We start from the raw sequence: 14,186 nt of genomic DNA on the forward strand, positions 1-14,186 counted from the left end.
GGTTTGCCTTCGGGAAACGGACTAACAGGGACAACGCTCTTCTTTGGGAAGTTTAAGCTTTTCGTGACGAAAAAGTTTATTCTGTTGCAACAAATGCCCTTGAGCTAATGAAGATCTCCCAGTTTCAAAACAAACCCATAAATGAACATAACAGAGGGAAGGGCTGCCGGATACAACAAGCAGCACAGCTCCCGGGGATGCGCGGGGGAGGAGGGAGAGGGATGCTCCGGGAGCCGCCGCTCCGCGCTCCAGGGCGGCCAGACGGGCGCTCGGCCAGGGCACATCCCCGCGTCCAGCCCCGGCTCCCGCGTTCGGGGCGGGGAGGCGCCTCCTCGGACACGTTAAAAGTTTGGGGCGGCCCTGGCGGCGAGGAGGAGGCAGAGCCCGGGCGGCGCGGGCGCTGCGCCCCGGCTGCCGCATCTGCTCCGCGGGCACCCCCGGCACCGCCCCGCTCCGCGCCCCCGGCCCCGCTCCGCCGCCGGGAAGATGGCGAGCCCCGGCCTCCGCCTGCTGCTCCTCGGTTACTTGGGGGTCCTGAGCTGTAAGTGCCGCGTCCCCTCCCCGCGGGGCTGTCGCGTTCCGCCGCCTCCGGGAGCGCCCCGGCTCCCGCCCCGCACGGCGCTGGGCTGCAGGGGGACGGTCCCCCCGAGGTGTGGCTGCGTATCCGTGGCTCTGTGTGTTCCCGCAAGACCGGGACGCGGGAGGGGGGGATGTCGCTTCCCCTCCCTCGCCCCGAAGCCAGAGGAGCCAACTCGCATCTCCAACAGCGAAAGGCGAGCGAGCGCCGCAGCCGGGGCGGTGAGCGCTGATTATTTCCATGTGTCTCTTGTTTTCACACAGATGTAACCTGTTTAAGCCCGGCCTGTTTGAGCGCAAGCCAGCGGTTCTCTGCCGCCGTGCAAACTTTAGAGATGCGGGCGGCGTAGTTTGCGTTTCCGATGGCCTTTACAAGGTGAATGAGTGAGGGACGGGAGTGTGTTTTCTGTTGACAGCGCTGGATGCTGCTGCTCCAGAACAGAGTTCTGTGTCCAATATATTTTTGGTCCCATTGTCTAACTCCTTAAAAACTGGAGGGTAATAGGGAATATTAGAATAAGTTGGGGAAAGGTTCCCCACTCAGAATAACACATGGAAATAAGAGAAAAACAGATCATGGTGCCACATACCTGCGGAGAAGCGGTGAATTAACACACAGTGTTAACGGTGCTGGTCGTGTTAAGGCTCTCACTTTCAGATCACGTCTTACAGTGCTCCTGTTCTTTGCTTCTGGTGTCTTGCTGGTGTTTTAGGGAAAGAGGTATACATGGAAATAGTGTTTTGAGAAGACTTACGAAGCACAGTTGTGCAGTGAAATGACCAGTCTGGCGTGAGTTCTCAGTCCGTTACGGATATGGCACATCCAAGGTGCTGATACTGGATATGTTTTGAGGTTTACCTTTCACTCTGCCTCACCTAAGAGAAATTAACGTGTGGAAATTCCTCTTTTTGCAAAGGAGTCCTGTTGAGGAGAGGCTTGAAGGAATGTCTGTGAGATAGGTCTTTGGCTTCATGGCTGTTTTTCTTTTCCTCTCTCTTTGCTTCTACAAGACCTTAGAGAAATGGGCTTTTAGATGAACAGCTAGCACAGATTTCTCATTCATATAGTAAATAATAATAAATACTATTTTCTTTGTATTTTTTCCCTTCATTTGTTAATTTGTTAATTGCATGGGTATATCTGAGCCTGTGAGCTGTGGTTTTTCTGTTGACAGATTTTGGTTGTTCAGGCTGCTCAGCTTTCTGGTCAGTTGTGTCTGTTGGCAGTGCTGGCTTTGACTAGTGAGGAAATGATAGAGGGTGGTTTGGAAGCAGTACAGTGCATTGAAGTCTGGTGCCTACATTGTTCTCAGACTTACTTGTTTGGGGTTTTTTTTCCTCTTCCTGTCCCAATTCCCAAAAAAACACCAGGTGGGAAGAAAGTTTACCAGCAAGGTGCTGATAAGAAGTCTTTGCATGAAGAAGGTGTGTGAGTGTGCAGATGCTGACTGTCTGTAAGCCAGAGGAAATCCAGGCAGAAATTCAGCAGCAGCCTGGAGTCTGCTGCTGCTCCTGTGGCTGGAGCGCGTTCACACGAGCAATAAGGCTGAGTAATTCTGGCATCCAAGTCAGGCATGTGGGCTGAGCAGTCTCTTATGTGGGACCCACATACTCTGGAGAGGGTGGGGAGTGGGCAGAAATGAGTGAGGGGGGGAAAAAAGGAGTGATTGATGCCTGGCAAACAGGGTGGGTGGGGATCAGTCTCTTCTCCCAGGCAACCAGTGACAGGACAAGAGGGCCCAGCCTCAAGCTGAACCAGGAGAGGTTCAGGTTGGACACCAGGAGGAATTTCTTCACAGAAAGGGTTGTAAAGCATTGGAATGGACTGCCCAGGGAGGTGGGGGAGTTGCCATCCCTGGAAGTGTTCAAGAAACAACTGGACAGTGCTCTGGTCCAGTTGATAAGGTGGTGATCGGTCAAGAGTTGGACTTAATGATCTTGGAGGTCTTTTCCAACCTAAATGATTCTGTGATTATACTGTGGGGCAGGTGTAGAGAACTTTCTTGGTAGCTCAGCTGCAGAAGTTAAAAGCTGTACAAGTTGATCACAGGACATTTTCAGTGAGATCTTACTAAGAAATACTCGTGACCTGCAGAACTAGTGCTTTCTCTGAGCTAAGACTTCCCTTTCACCTTTAATTTAGGGGAAAGAAAAGGAGTTTGGGTCTTTAATCAGGTCCTTTCTCAAGCTTCTGGAACTGATGGTATGTGGAAAGTTTCAAAAGGTGGCACAGAGCACTTGTGAGCTCTGTTGGCAGGACAGAAAATATTCAGAAATTATTGTTATTGATCATCACGGCTACTCTGGAGGAGACATGTACTGATAAACTGTGAAGCTTCTAAGTGTGATTTTTTTCTTGCATTAGTGTACATTAAAATTAAACTTAAGAAATTAAACGTGAGTTGGTGATGCCGGTGGCAAATCCAGCAAATGTGTCTGTGTGAGGAGAGTGCAGAGGCAATAAATAGTATTCATGCATAAATATTTGATGGCACTCACTGGGATAGTTTGATTGAGCAAGAAATAAGGTGATATTTTGTTTGTTCATTTCTTTTGGTTTAAAAAGCCCTATTCCTTATTGCTCAGGAATCTTTCAGTCAGATACAAAAGTCTTTTTTGGTCTAGAAACTCTGTATCTTTCTCCCTCATGCCCAGCAAGCAAGGATAAGGCATGACTGCATTGGCTGTAGGAACTGATCGTGAAAGTCTTTAAACTTTCAACACTAAGTGCTGTCTTGACTATCTGTGATGTACAACTGATGTACTCAAATCTAAGAATATTGACAGCCCCCGATCTTCTGTTGAACCCTCTTTGCTTTATTAGCTCGGTAGGAACTCATTTTTAAATCAGACCATAATCAGGTGAGATGGGATTTCTTAGATTTGTAAGACTGCACAGTTCTCTAGCAGTACCTGTTCACCATAATGCTGTAAAGAGACTACCTGGTTTTGAAGGGGGACTGAGGGGAAAAGGTATCAGAGGAAGGTTCCTTCTCTTGCTGTTTTAGGTGAAAAGCATTTTTCTTTGTTATAGGCTGCTCGCAGTCTATAAACCTGCACAGACTCTTAGATACCCTAACATAAGATATGAGAGGAGAGTAAGATGCTTAAATGTAGACAAACAAATGAAAGCTAACTACAGAAAAGCAATGTGTTCTGCTGTCTTCAGCCTAACACTTTAATGACTGCGGTGACACTGCACGAGATACCCAAATGCTTCTAGGAGAAGGTGGTGGGAAGACTTTCCTGTCTTTAAAAGCGAGATGTATTTCTCTCTAGCTCATTTTATAACCTTCACAATTTCACCCTCTGGGTTAGATCCTCAGGGCTCAGAAGAAACTGGCTGTGAGTTATTGGCATGTCTTTCAGAAATCATGGCCTTTGCTGCATTTCAGCAAGTCATGCTGTTTTCCTTAAACCTAGGCATGCTGCTTGGAAGTGGCCCTGAATTCCTGAGAGGACTCAGCCAGAAGCACTGCTGTTCTGTGGCAGGGGCTCTGTCTCTCTCCAGCAGAGAGAGCTGGTCACTGATGGCCCCATGGTATCCTTATTTTAGGTTCCTGGCCCCACAGTCTACTGTTGGATGTACAAAAGAGAAAATAAGGGTGACTGTTTTCCCTCACTGCATACAGGAGACAGGAAATATACCTGAAACTGTCATGTCAAGACGGTCACATTTCCACATTTCCTCTGTTTAAGGTTGGTATACACATAGGGAGGACTTGCTTTTGTTGTTGCTTGGCCTCTGAGAGCCTGTTTTCTCAGCTTTAAAGTTGCAACAATTCTTTGTTCATGTTGTGGGATATGTATTTCTGGGAACCATGAATATCATAGGGCATCTGGCACTAATAATGAGAGTTAAAACTACCACTGTGATTAGCAGATCTAATTGAGCCTGGATGAGGTCTGCCTATTGGTCATTTAACCGAATTACACAATGATATTTTTATGATTATTTCCTGTATTATACCTATAATTCCTGCTGCAGCCTGTTGTGGTAGCTGCTAGGTTCTGCTGCAGAAACTGGCTGATGCCCGTGCAAATGATTCGGTAAGAAAGCAGAAGTAATTGAACTTTGACGTCACATTTTCTGTTCAGCTGACTGATTTAACAAAACACCTGGGTTCATCTTGCATGACCTAGAGCTACCAAACTTGTCTTCACACACTGACTAACCCCAAATGTTATTTGGGGTGTCGAAGACCTGGTTTTAAAGGTGCTTTAGCTGCTTCTCAAGTGCTAGAGAGGAGTCCTCTTGTGAAGTGTGGGAGAATCTTCTTGTACAATTCTTAGTATCTTCTGATATTAAGAAAATTCTGTTTCTTCATAAATTCACAAGAGTAAGTAATAGCAATAGTTCTTCACTGGAGATAGACGGTGAACCTTCTGCAGTAAGCAAGTTTCCCTTGTTTGAGGGGGAGTAAGTTTGGGTTGATGGTTCTTTTAGAGGGTCAGGAACAACTTTTTAGTAATAAAAGTTTACATCTGGTATGATCTACTTAAGAGTCCATCAGCACTCCAAATGTCATCTGTCTGTTGGAGCAGTTCTGTTTACCCAGCCTATAACTGGCTTCCTGCACCTTTTAGGAACACTTGTCTAAAAGTAAGGCTCAGTGTCTTCCTTTCCCTTTGCAATGCTGGAGGTGACTCCAGTGCAATTGCTTACGTAAAGGAAGGTTAGTAAGAAATGTGGACACAGCCAGAAACATCCACATCACAATATAAATATCTTGTGTATTAAAGCAATTGAAGCACAAGTTAGACATTTGTATTTGCCCTTGCAGACTGTTTGCCAGGACCATATGGAATGGCTAAATTAAGGTTCCCTTGAAGTTATACAAGGATACCAAGCAAAAAAAAAAAAAAAAAAGGCATAAAATAGTGTCTCTGTGGATGTATACAATGAGCTGTCTCATTGCTGGTTTTTGTTCTTTGTCTGGTTGGTGTTTTTTTTTTTTTTTTTCTCCACCATGAAAACTTAGTTACACACATATGGGAGAAGAGATGGTTTACAAGTTCTTAGTTTCTAGTTCAGTGGCTAGTTCAGTTCTAGTTCAGTACCGTGGAGTGAACACTTCAATGGAAACTGAGGGAAACCTTATGTGGAAGCTGAAGGACAATTTGTTTTCAAGTAATTAATCCTATCTGGGTTATCTCACACATTCCCACCTCCGATTTTTTGAAGCTAACTTTGTTACAGTTTTATTTTCTGGCATGTCTTCTCCTATTCCCAGTACTTTGGAAAAAAACAGTTTTTGCAATACATTTTTGCAGAAAAGCCTGTTGTGTCTTCCTCAAAGCACTGTAAGTGACTGTGCTGTAATTCCACCTCAGGAAGCTTAAAGCAAATATTATGATGACTTGTAGTCAAGACAAATGATTTGTTTTCTTCATCTAAATACTGGGATTTTTTAGGGAAATGAATATGCATTTCAAGGAATGAGACAGCATATGAGGCTGGAGGAGCAATTTGGATGATTGCCAGTGCTTGTGTTCACCTGTATTTCCAAAGTCACTTTTTTTGTGTGGGGGACTCCAATGAGTTATGTCACCTCTGTGCTCACAATATATCATCAAGCACTCAAGTGCTTACATAAAATTTCTTAGAGCAGGCAGAAGGCGAGCTTGGCAGCTGAACATCTGGTCCTGTTCACTTGTCGGTTTCTAACACACGCTGGGCGCTGAAGGAGCTTTTGGAGAAGGAAAAAGAGGAAAATGGCCATTTCTGAACAACAGCAAATAATCTAACAGTGGTAGTTGTTGAACCACTAGTAAGTCTGTAAACCTTCCTGGTTAATAGGAATTAAACCAGGCATCCAGTTTCACTCAAAGATTATTTGCAAGTGAAAGCATGATAGAAGAAATTGGTAATAAACCTTTTTGAATGCTTGCTTTATGTAAGTTCAAAACTTAGCAGTTTTAGTAAGAGATGGGAAGATTAAACTTGAATTGAAATAGCTGCAACTCGATTTTGGATGTTTAAAGAGGTAAGAAATGGCCAGACTTGAGCTGGAATGAACAGAACCTACAGGTATGAAGTTTCAATAAATATATTTACATAGCTCTTGGGTGGATTAACTTCTTAAGTGTTGAACATGTTTTTGACCCCATCCAAACCACTGGATCAGACTCAAAGGGAAACAAAACATATTATTGTCTGGATGGAAAAATGATGTATTACAGGGTTATTTTGATACCAGATAATGTTAACAATACAGGCTACTTTTGTTGTTCACAAACTGCTAGCATAGTACTTGGAGGTAATGATGGAACATTCCTGATAAGTGACCTTTGCTCAAATGAATACAATAAAGAAACCAAAATGATTATGTATTGTATCTCAGCCTGCAAAACGTGCCCAGTACAAACTGGGAGACAGTCTTGGAGGTGTTATGCTAAAAACTTGTGTATATTGGCCAGATCTGGCTTAGAGTTGAAGTGTTTGTGCTTGGAATACTTGTAAACATAAGATGAAATTATATGCAGAAAACCAGCATTTTTTTTGCTTTTGTTGCTCTTTTGTTGCTTGTTATTGGCTTGTTGAGCGGTTTTTTGTGTCTGTCCACACCTCCTGCCTTTTTTTTTTTTTAAGAACAGATATTTATCACAGGGTTCCCTATGGAAAGTGGGAAGATGTCTTCTATTTTTCCTTTTTCGTCTTTTTTTTTTTTCCTTCTTTTTCCTCTAGTGTCCACATAAAGCCTAAGTAAAACTTCATAAATAGCAATGCTTAGATGTTGGAAGAGTTTGTGCAGAAAAGGTCTTTATCCTCCAAGAAGCCTTAGTAGCTTTCCATTTAAATGTCAGTAAATGTTTTTATGTGAATGGCAAATGCTTTATTTTTAGTCAGTATTTGAGTATTCTCTGTATCTTGCAATGAATGCTGCTGTTGCCTTCTGTTCAGCAGAATAATGGTCCTCCCTGGTGTAATGTGACTCAACAAATCACAAGAAGGTCATAATCATTTGAGAGGCTCCTGGAAGGAGAGTCAGTATTTCGATGTGGGAACAGGGCAAAACAACGTCTGAGAATGTAATAAGAGAGGGAGAGTTGTGGCAAACAGGTAGTATCAAGGGCTTGTGAGATTTTAAGATGATGCTGTTGTAGTATTGGAGTGACTAGTAAAGCAAATGCGTGTAGATACTCCAAAGCCACTAGTAACATCAAAGTTGGCAGCTGGGAGAGGAGATAGAGAAAAGTGAGCAGGTACATCCATTAGTGGAATTATGCTTAGATATCAAGAAGCAACCCTTTTGGCTGTGTAATGTATGGGTTTGGTACTTGCTAGACAATCTAAGAGGCCTTAACATAATTCCATTTCTAAGTCAATTTTTTCTCATTTTCTGAGTAAGACCTACACCCTGGACATGAACTAGTTCTATTCCAATCAAATGATACAGAGATCTTACAAAATGTATCAGGCATAAAGAGTGTGATTACTCTGTTTCTGTGTGTTCAGTTTAAGTGTTGTTGAGATGATGGCTCAAGCCTGTAACAGTCCACACAGAGCTACTGTCTGCTTTCTTAGTTGTGTTCAAATTCTTGGCTGCCTTTTTCCAAGGAAGCTTCTATGGCTAAACGAGGCAAGAGGCTTTGTTATGAAATTAGTCTCTTTAAGTAGAAGATATGCGTAGACTTGGCTATGAAGAGTTGCATTATCTATCTATAAACTCTGAAGTGGATAATCTTTCCTCAGTAAGAGTAATTAATTTTGTCCTGTAAGGAACCTATTCCTTTTCTGCCCTAAAACAACACCTGACACTATTAAACCATAAAATCTTATGGGCTTATTTTCCAAAGTTGCTTTCAGCAGAACTGTAGCGCTTTGACTGATGAGTTCCTCTTCAAGAGGAGAAATGCTGGTAGCAATGTATTATTCAAAAAGCCATCTTGTTCCTTTTCTCTATTTCTTGGCCACTTGTAGCTCTGCTGATGCTCTGTACCATCCAGGCTCATTGCAAGATGCTCAGCCCTGCAACAGCAGTAAGAATAAATATGTAAATGTGCCCGGATTCTCTAGGAGCTGGACTTGATGATCCTTGTGGGTCCCTTCCAACTCAGCATATTTTCTGATTCTTGATAAAATAAATTTGTTCTGTGAATTTAGAGCTGAACTCCAAAGACCTTATTTTGTATTTGGGTTCCTTGTGATCACAATATTTATGCTGATGTGCATCTGCTGGTATAATCTCTTTGCCAGCATAGTCCTTGGACCGTTCTTCAGTCAAAGTGGTATTATTTAGTCTTATTACAATCAGACAATCAGGACCAGAGCAGTGATTGTCCCCCTGTACTCGGCACTGATGAGGCCACGCCTCCAGTGCTGTGTCTGATTCTGGGCCCCTCAATTTAGGAAAGACATTGAGGTGCTGGAGCGTGTCCAGAGAAGGGAACAGAGCTGGGGAAGGCTCTGGAGCACAAGTCTGACAAGGAGCAGCTGAGGGAGCTGGGGGGGCTCAGCCTGGAACAAAGGAGGCTCAGGGGGCACCTCATCACTCTCCACAACTGCCTGACAGGAGGGTGTAGTGAGGTGAGGGTCAGGCTCTTCTCCCAGACAACTAATGAAAGGACATGGCCTCAGGCTGTGCTGGGGAGGTTCAGGTTGAACACTGGGAAGAAATTCTTCATGGAAGGGTTGGTCAAGCATTAGAATGGGCTTCCTGGGAAGGTGATGGAATCATTATTACTGTAGATGTTCAAGAAATGACTGGACGTGGCACTCAGTGCTCTGGTCTAGTTGACAAGATGGTGATCAGACAAAGGTTGGACTTGATCTTGGAGGTCTTTTCCAACATAAATTTTTCTGTAATTCTGTGATTTCTAAAGGAAATGTCAGTTTAAGCAATAATCGTGTCACACAGGTTTCTAGAACATCCCTGGTATCCCATGAGCAGTTGGTTATAAAGGGAATATGGGCAAAAGTAGGCAAAGCAGATGGTAAAACAGTAGTTTAAAGCAGCAAGAGATGCCTCGCTGGCAGGCACAGCTTCACAAAATGTGTTGATCTATTGACTCTCATCAGTATTCTAGTAATGTAACACATGGGTTTTGATGATATGTGTGCTGTAGAGTATTGCAGGCATCCATTTTAACCACCAGACTTTCAAGCATTTAAGTTGTACTGGAGAAGGTAGTGCCCCTCGGGGCTGAATCCTTAATTACAATGGTTTATTCTAATAAAATAAAACAAAAATAATGGCTTCAAAAAAAGTTTTGTTGTATTTTTACAGCATCACAGGTTTGCTAACATCTTTGTTTCATTTTTGTGACAGTGAAAGAGCTGGTACTGTCTTAGTGTAAGCACCTGCAGACAAGATCATCAAATCCCATTACAGGAAGCAGCAAACCAGTGAATTGTGAATATTGGCTCATGTACTGAGCGCTCCCTTCTTCTGACGCAAAGCACCGGAGTGTTTCATCAGGGAAATACTCTTGAGGATGTGACTCCTAACACATCTCTCCTGTTGAAAAGCTGTGATGATCACCAAGTTAAAATTTATGCTTGATTTAAAAATAAAAGAGGCACAGAGTTTGTTTATTCCTGTTTCCTGTGTAACTTTCCAGTGTTGTTCTAATGTTTTCTAATCTGAATACCCATATGTTGTTTTGCTTGTATAGCTTTTAATGTGATGAAGACTGTAGTGGGGTTTTTTTTGTTTTGTTTTGTTTTGTTTTTGAACTCTCTTCATCCCCTGTAAGGAAAACTTGGCACCTCTTATACTGTGACCTATTGTTCCTAGCTGTTACCTTCCGGAGGATTTCTTCTAATCAGCCTCCTCCTTTAAGCATGAAAAACATCTTCTGTTTATTCTAGCTTCTCTTGGTACTTATCAACCTTAATGGAATTAAAGGAGTGGCTTCAGTCTTGTTCACATGGGCCAGAAGATGATTCTATAAAATTTGATATTAAAGAACTAAATTATCTGTTAAAGGCCTGTAGAATTAAAAATGCACATTCATACTGTAAACCAAAATGTTGATTGAAAGTACTAGTCATCAAACATGATTGTTAGTCTCTTCTGGCAGGAAGAGACTATTGAGCAACCTTGGCAGTATAAAAGATCATGTGTGAATGAAAATGGGATGAGCTAAGTGGTCATCATGTTCCCTGCTCATGTTAGCAAAGAATCTGGTCTGTAGTCTGGAGGGAAAAAAGCTAAAAAACTAGTTCAGTGCTGTGTATCACTGAATAGGATGGTGTCCTGAAATACAAGGTTCGAGTGGCATTTACTCAAGTGAGACCACCACCCCTATCCCCAGTTACTGGAAACATCGTCTCAGAAATCCCAAATTCACAAAGCATTGCACAGGGCTCTTGCTGAGTATTTGTATTTAAAGAGCATCCTACTGTTTTTGGAAGGACTCTGAGGTTTTGAGTTTTTTTTTTAATGGGCATGCTAGCTGGAATGAAGTCATGGTAGTGTGTCGCAAAGTCAGCAAAATTTGAATGAGAGAAAGCCTGTGTCAGGCCCTTTTTAAAACTCACCACAAGAAGTTATTCATGTATCCATTGCATATAAAAGTATATTTTAGGTCAATATTTGCTTCAGAAAGAACAGGGTTTAAAAAAAAAAAAAAAGAAATTTTTTCAGATGTTTTACCTCCTTCAGTGGGGGGACATAAGGTGATAATGCTGATTTGGCTTGGATTATTATACTTGGCTGCAAATGAGGGATTTAGCTATAGTTGGTCCAAGTAGCTCTCCTGCCTGCTACTTAGGGTGTGTTTGCAACACACAATTCTGGTTAACTATATATATATAGTCTTATACCTTGAGAGGCTAGACCTCAATACGTCCTTGTATGCACTCCTGCTCTGCTGTGAAAAAGTGCTTTGTAGAAATGCTGAGATTAATCTAAAAGGTGTTGAGAAGATCCAGTAGGGAAAAACTGCTACGATCTTGAGAAGAGACTGAGAATGGTAGAGGGGTTGGAAGCAGATAATCTTTAAGGTCCTTTCTAATACAAACCATTCTGTGATTCTGTGAGGCACAGGAAACTTGGTTCCAGCTTAAATGAATAAAAGTAACTATGGGATGTAACATTTCTTCACTTTACCAATGTATTTATTTACAACAAATTTAAAATTGCAGCATCCAGATGTTCTTCCTAACATCTGGGAACATGCTCCTATGGTAAGGCAGCTTGTCTGCCTTCACTGCTTCTGAAAGAACAGGGACTCCAGTTTAATACAGTGTTTACTGGAATTGTAACTAGTGTTGGTTTATGAAGTTGGAAAGTAAACTAAATCTATTTTCAGACTTTTTAAGGTAAGTAATGGGTGTATTTGTACTGTTTAACCTTTCTAAATTGCTTGGCAATTGCAGCACAAGTCACTTAAAGGCTGTAGATTTCAGAGATCTTTATCTTGAACCGTGGGCCAGAGTGGTTGTGTTCATTTGGGGAGTGGTGGGATGTTGTTTGTTTCCTTCCAGTTTCCCAACTCTGTTGTGTTTCAGAGCTGATTTTACGGTTGATGTAAATCAGTCTTGGTACTACTGACTTCAGAGGAACACGCTGGTTTGCACTGGGTATCAAGCTTTGTTTTGTAAGTTTAATAACCATTCTGCAATTTTCCTGGCTATTTGCACAGGCAAGTGTTCTGCTGAATCGTCACCCCTAGAAATGCCAAGGGAATTTGTTTGTTCAGCTCTGTAGTGTGATATGAGGTGGGCGGGACAGCAGTGGCAAGGGGCTTCTACCCCCACAGACCATTCTCATGCTCTTTTGAAACATGATGGCATTAGACGCTTTTCCTCAGCGTCCCGATGCGTCTTAAAATAAGCAACAGCTGAAGCAGTTTTAGGCTTGGACTGCATTTACGAGCTGCCTTTGAGCCGCCGATGAGTTGCTGTGGAAACCAATGCTGAGTGGGACTGGGAGATGGCTGGAAAATAGGCTTTCCTTGTGAGAGCCTGACTAGTTTAAACCCCCATCCCCCGTTTGCAGAAGCTCCCTCTGAATTGCCATGGAGACAAGAAGAGTAGTGAAGTTTTCAGTCTTGTAAAAGTGCGAGCTATAAATATTTATTTGGTTAATAACGTGTTTTTTGCAATCTCTCTGTTGGAATAAACTCCGTGCTACATTGAACCTTTTCAAGCTGTGCATTCAAACCCTTCCTCACTTCTGTGTGAGTAGGAAAAAAAAGGACAGAAAATAAACTTTGGAGGGAATTGAATTTTACATGTTGATTATTATTTATAAAACATTTAATAGTAATCCTTTTCCCCCAGCATTTCCCACGCTCATGCAGTAATTTTTCAGTGTTGGGGACTACTGAAAGCACTTATTAGGCTGTTCAGTTTACCTGAAATTCTTATACTTCAGTGTTCATTTTCTTCAGAAAGGCAGACCTAAATAATCTCTTCCTTTCCTTTTCTCTGCCATGTGATTTTATTTTTTCTCCCCCTTCCCAATTTCTCCTCTACAAGCACTTCAGTTTTTGTCAGGACCAACTGTCCTTGGGACTTTGCTCTGAACTGAATCATTAACATGATTGTAAAGTTATCCTACTGATAACTTTAGGTAATTGTCTCTGAAAGCTTCAATCTTTTATTACTTTTAGTTTCAAGATATTTTTTTGCTTAACTTGAAAGTTAAGGATAAAGGCACCATGACTGCTGTGCTGGCTTTCCAGTTTGCATTAAACAGTGCCCCAAAAAAGCAGAGGATTAATTTGGTTATTTCTTTATAAATGAAAACCTCTTTGCTGGTCTGATCTGTATTTGAGGCATTTAATGCAGGAACTTCTTTTTCCCAGTGGGATTGAGAGCTCCTCCGATCATCCCACACCAGCTTTTAATACAGGTAGAAATCCTGTATTCCACTTTCTGGAAAAGCTTCTCTACCCTGTTAAGGTAACTCCTGGCTGGGTGAAAAGGCACTTCTGTTTGTCATGTGATTTCCATTACGGGGACAAAGTTACTGAAACTGCTTAAAACCTGCTTTCTGTAACACGAGCATGAAGGATGTTTTTTGGGTTTATGCTACATCTAAGGAAAATTGTACTTTTCAAATTAAGCTCTGAAACTGTGGGTATGTAACCAGTAAATCCACACGTAGTTACTGCTCATTTCCCAGTTGTGCTCAAATTCTTAGGTGCCTTTTGTAAGGGAGAGAAGGGAGGGAAAACAGGGATACAAAGGCTTTGCCCAGTTGTCAAAGAATGCGGTGGCTTTCTAACATAAACAGTTGTTGGGAGAATGCACTGATTTTTTTTGTGGGAAAAGGAAGAAGTGATGTCTCTATAAGCATTTAAACATATTTAAAGTTTATTCAAAGGTTTTGAAAGCTCTGTGAATAGAGAAGTAGGAGAGGCTAGTTCTTGTATGTACAGAACATGTTTCCTGAGTTAACTCTATTTCCTAGCATACTATTTAAAATAGTATGTCCAGTACAGATATGTTAGTAACTTAATGACCTTCAGTTTTAGGATGGTACTAATCACCTGAAAACAGGAAAAACTATTTGCTGCATCATGTTGCCGTAGAGAAAAGCTATTTGAACTTGAGCAGCTTGGCCACTTAAACTCTGTCACTTAGGCTTAAGTTTTGGTTCTTTGAGGTTGGGCTGTTGTTGTTGTTGTTTTCTTTTTTTTTTTTTTTTTTTTTT

The 14,186-nt window shown here is 42.0% G+C and overlaps 1 protein-coding gene across 1 annotated transcript in view; it reads left to right on the plus strand.

The window, feature by feature from the left end:
- Positions 1 to 420: 420 nt before the first annotated feature.
- The window catches only part of JAM2 (junctional adhesion molecule 2), a 36,631-nt gene continuing 22,865 nt past the window's right edge, over positions 421 to 14,186 (plus strand). The window contains exon 1 of the mRNA XM_027902115.1: positions 421 to 541. Coding sequence (XP_027757916.1) covers positions 487 to 541 — 55 coding nt within the window. The 5' untranslated portion in view covers positions 421 to 486. The remainder of the gene's footprint in view (positions 542 to 14,186) is intronic.

The sequence above is a fragment of the Empidonax traillii genome, unplaced genomic scaffold (assembly GCF_003031625.1).
Source record: "Empidonax traillii isolate 1590-97213 ecotype Southwest subspecies unplaced genomic scaffold, ASM303162v1 scaffold843:size495593, whole genome shotgun sequence".
In the NCBI taxonomy this organism is placed as follows: Eukaryota; Metazoa; Chordata; class Aves; order Passeriformes; family Tyrannidae; genus Empidonax; species Empidonax traillii.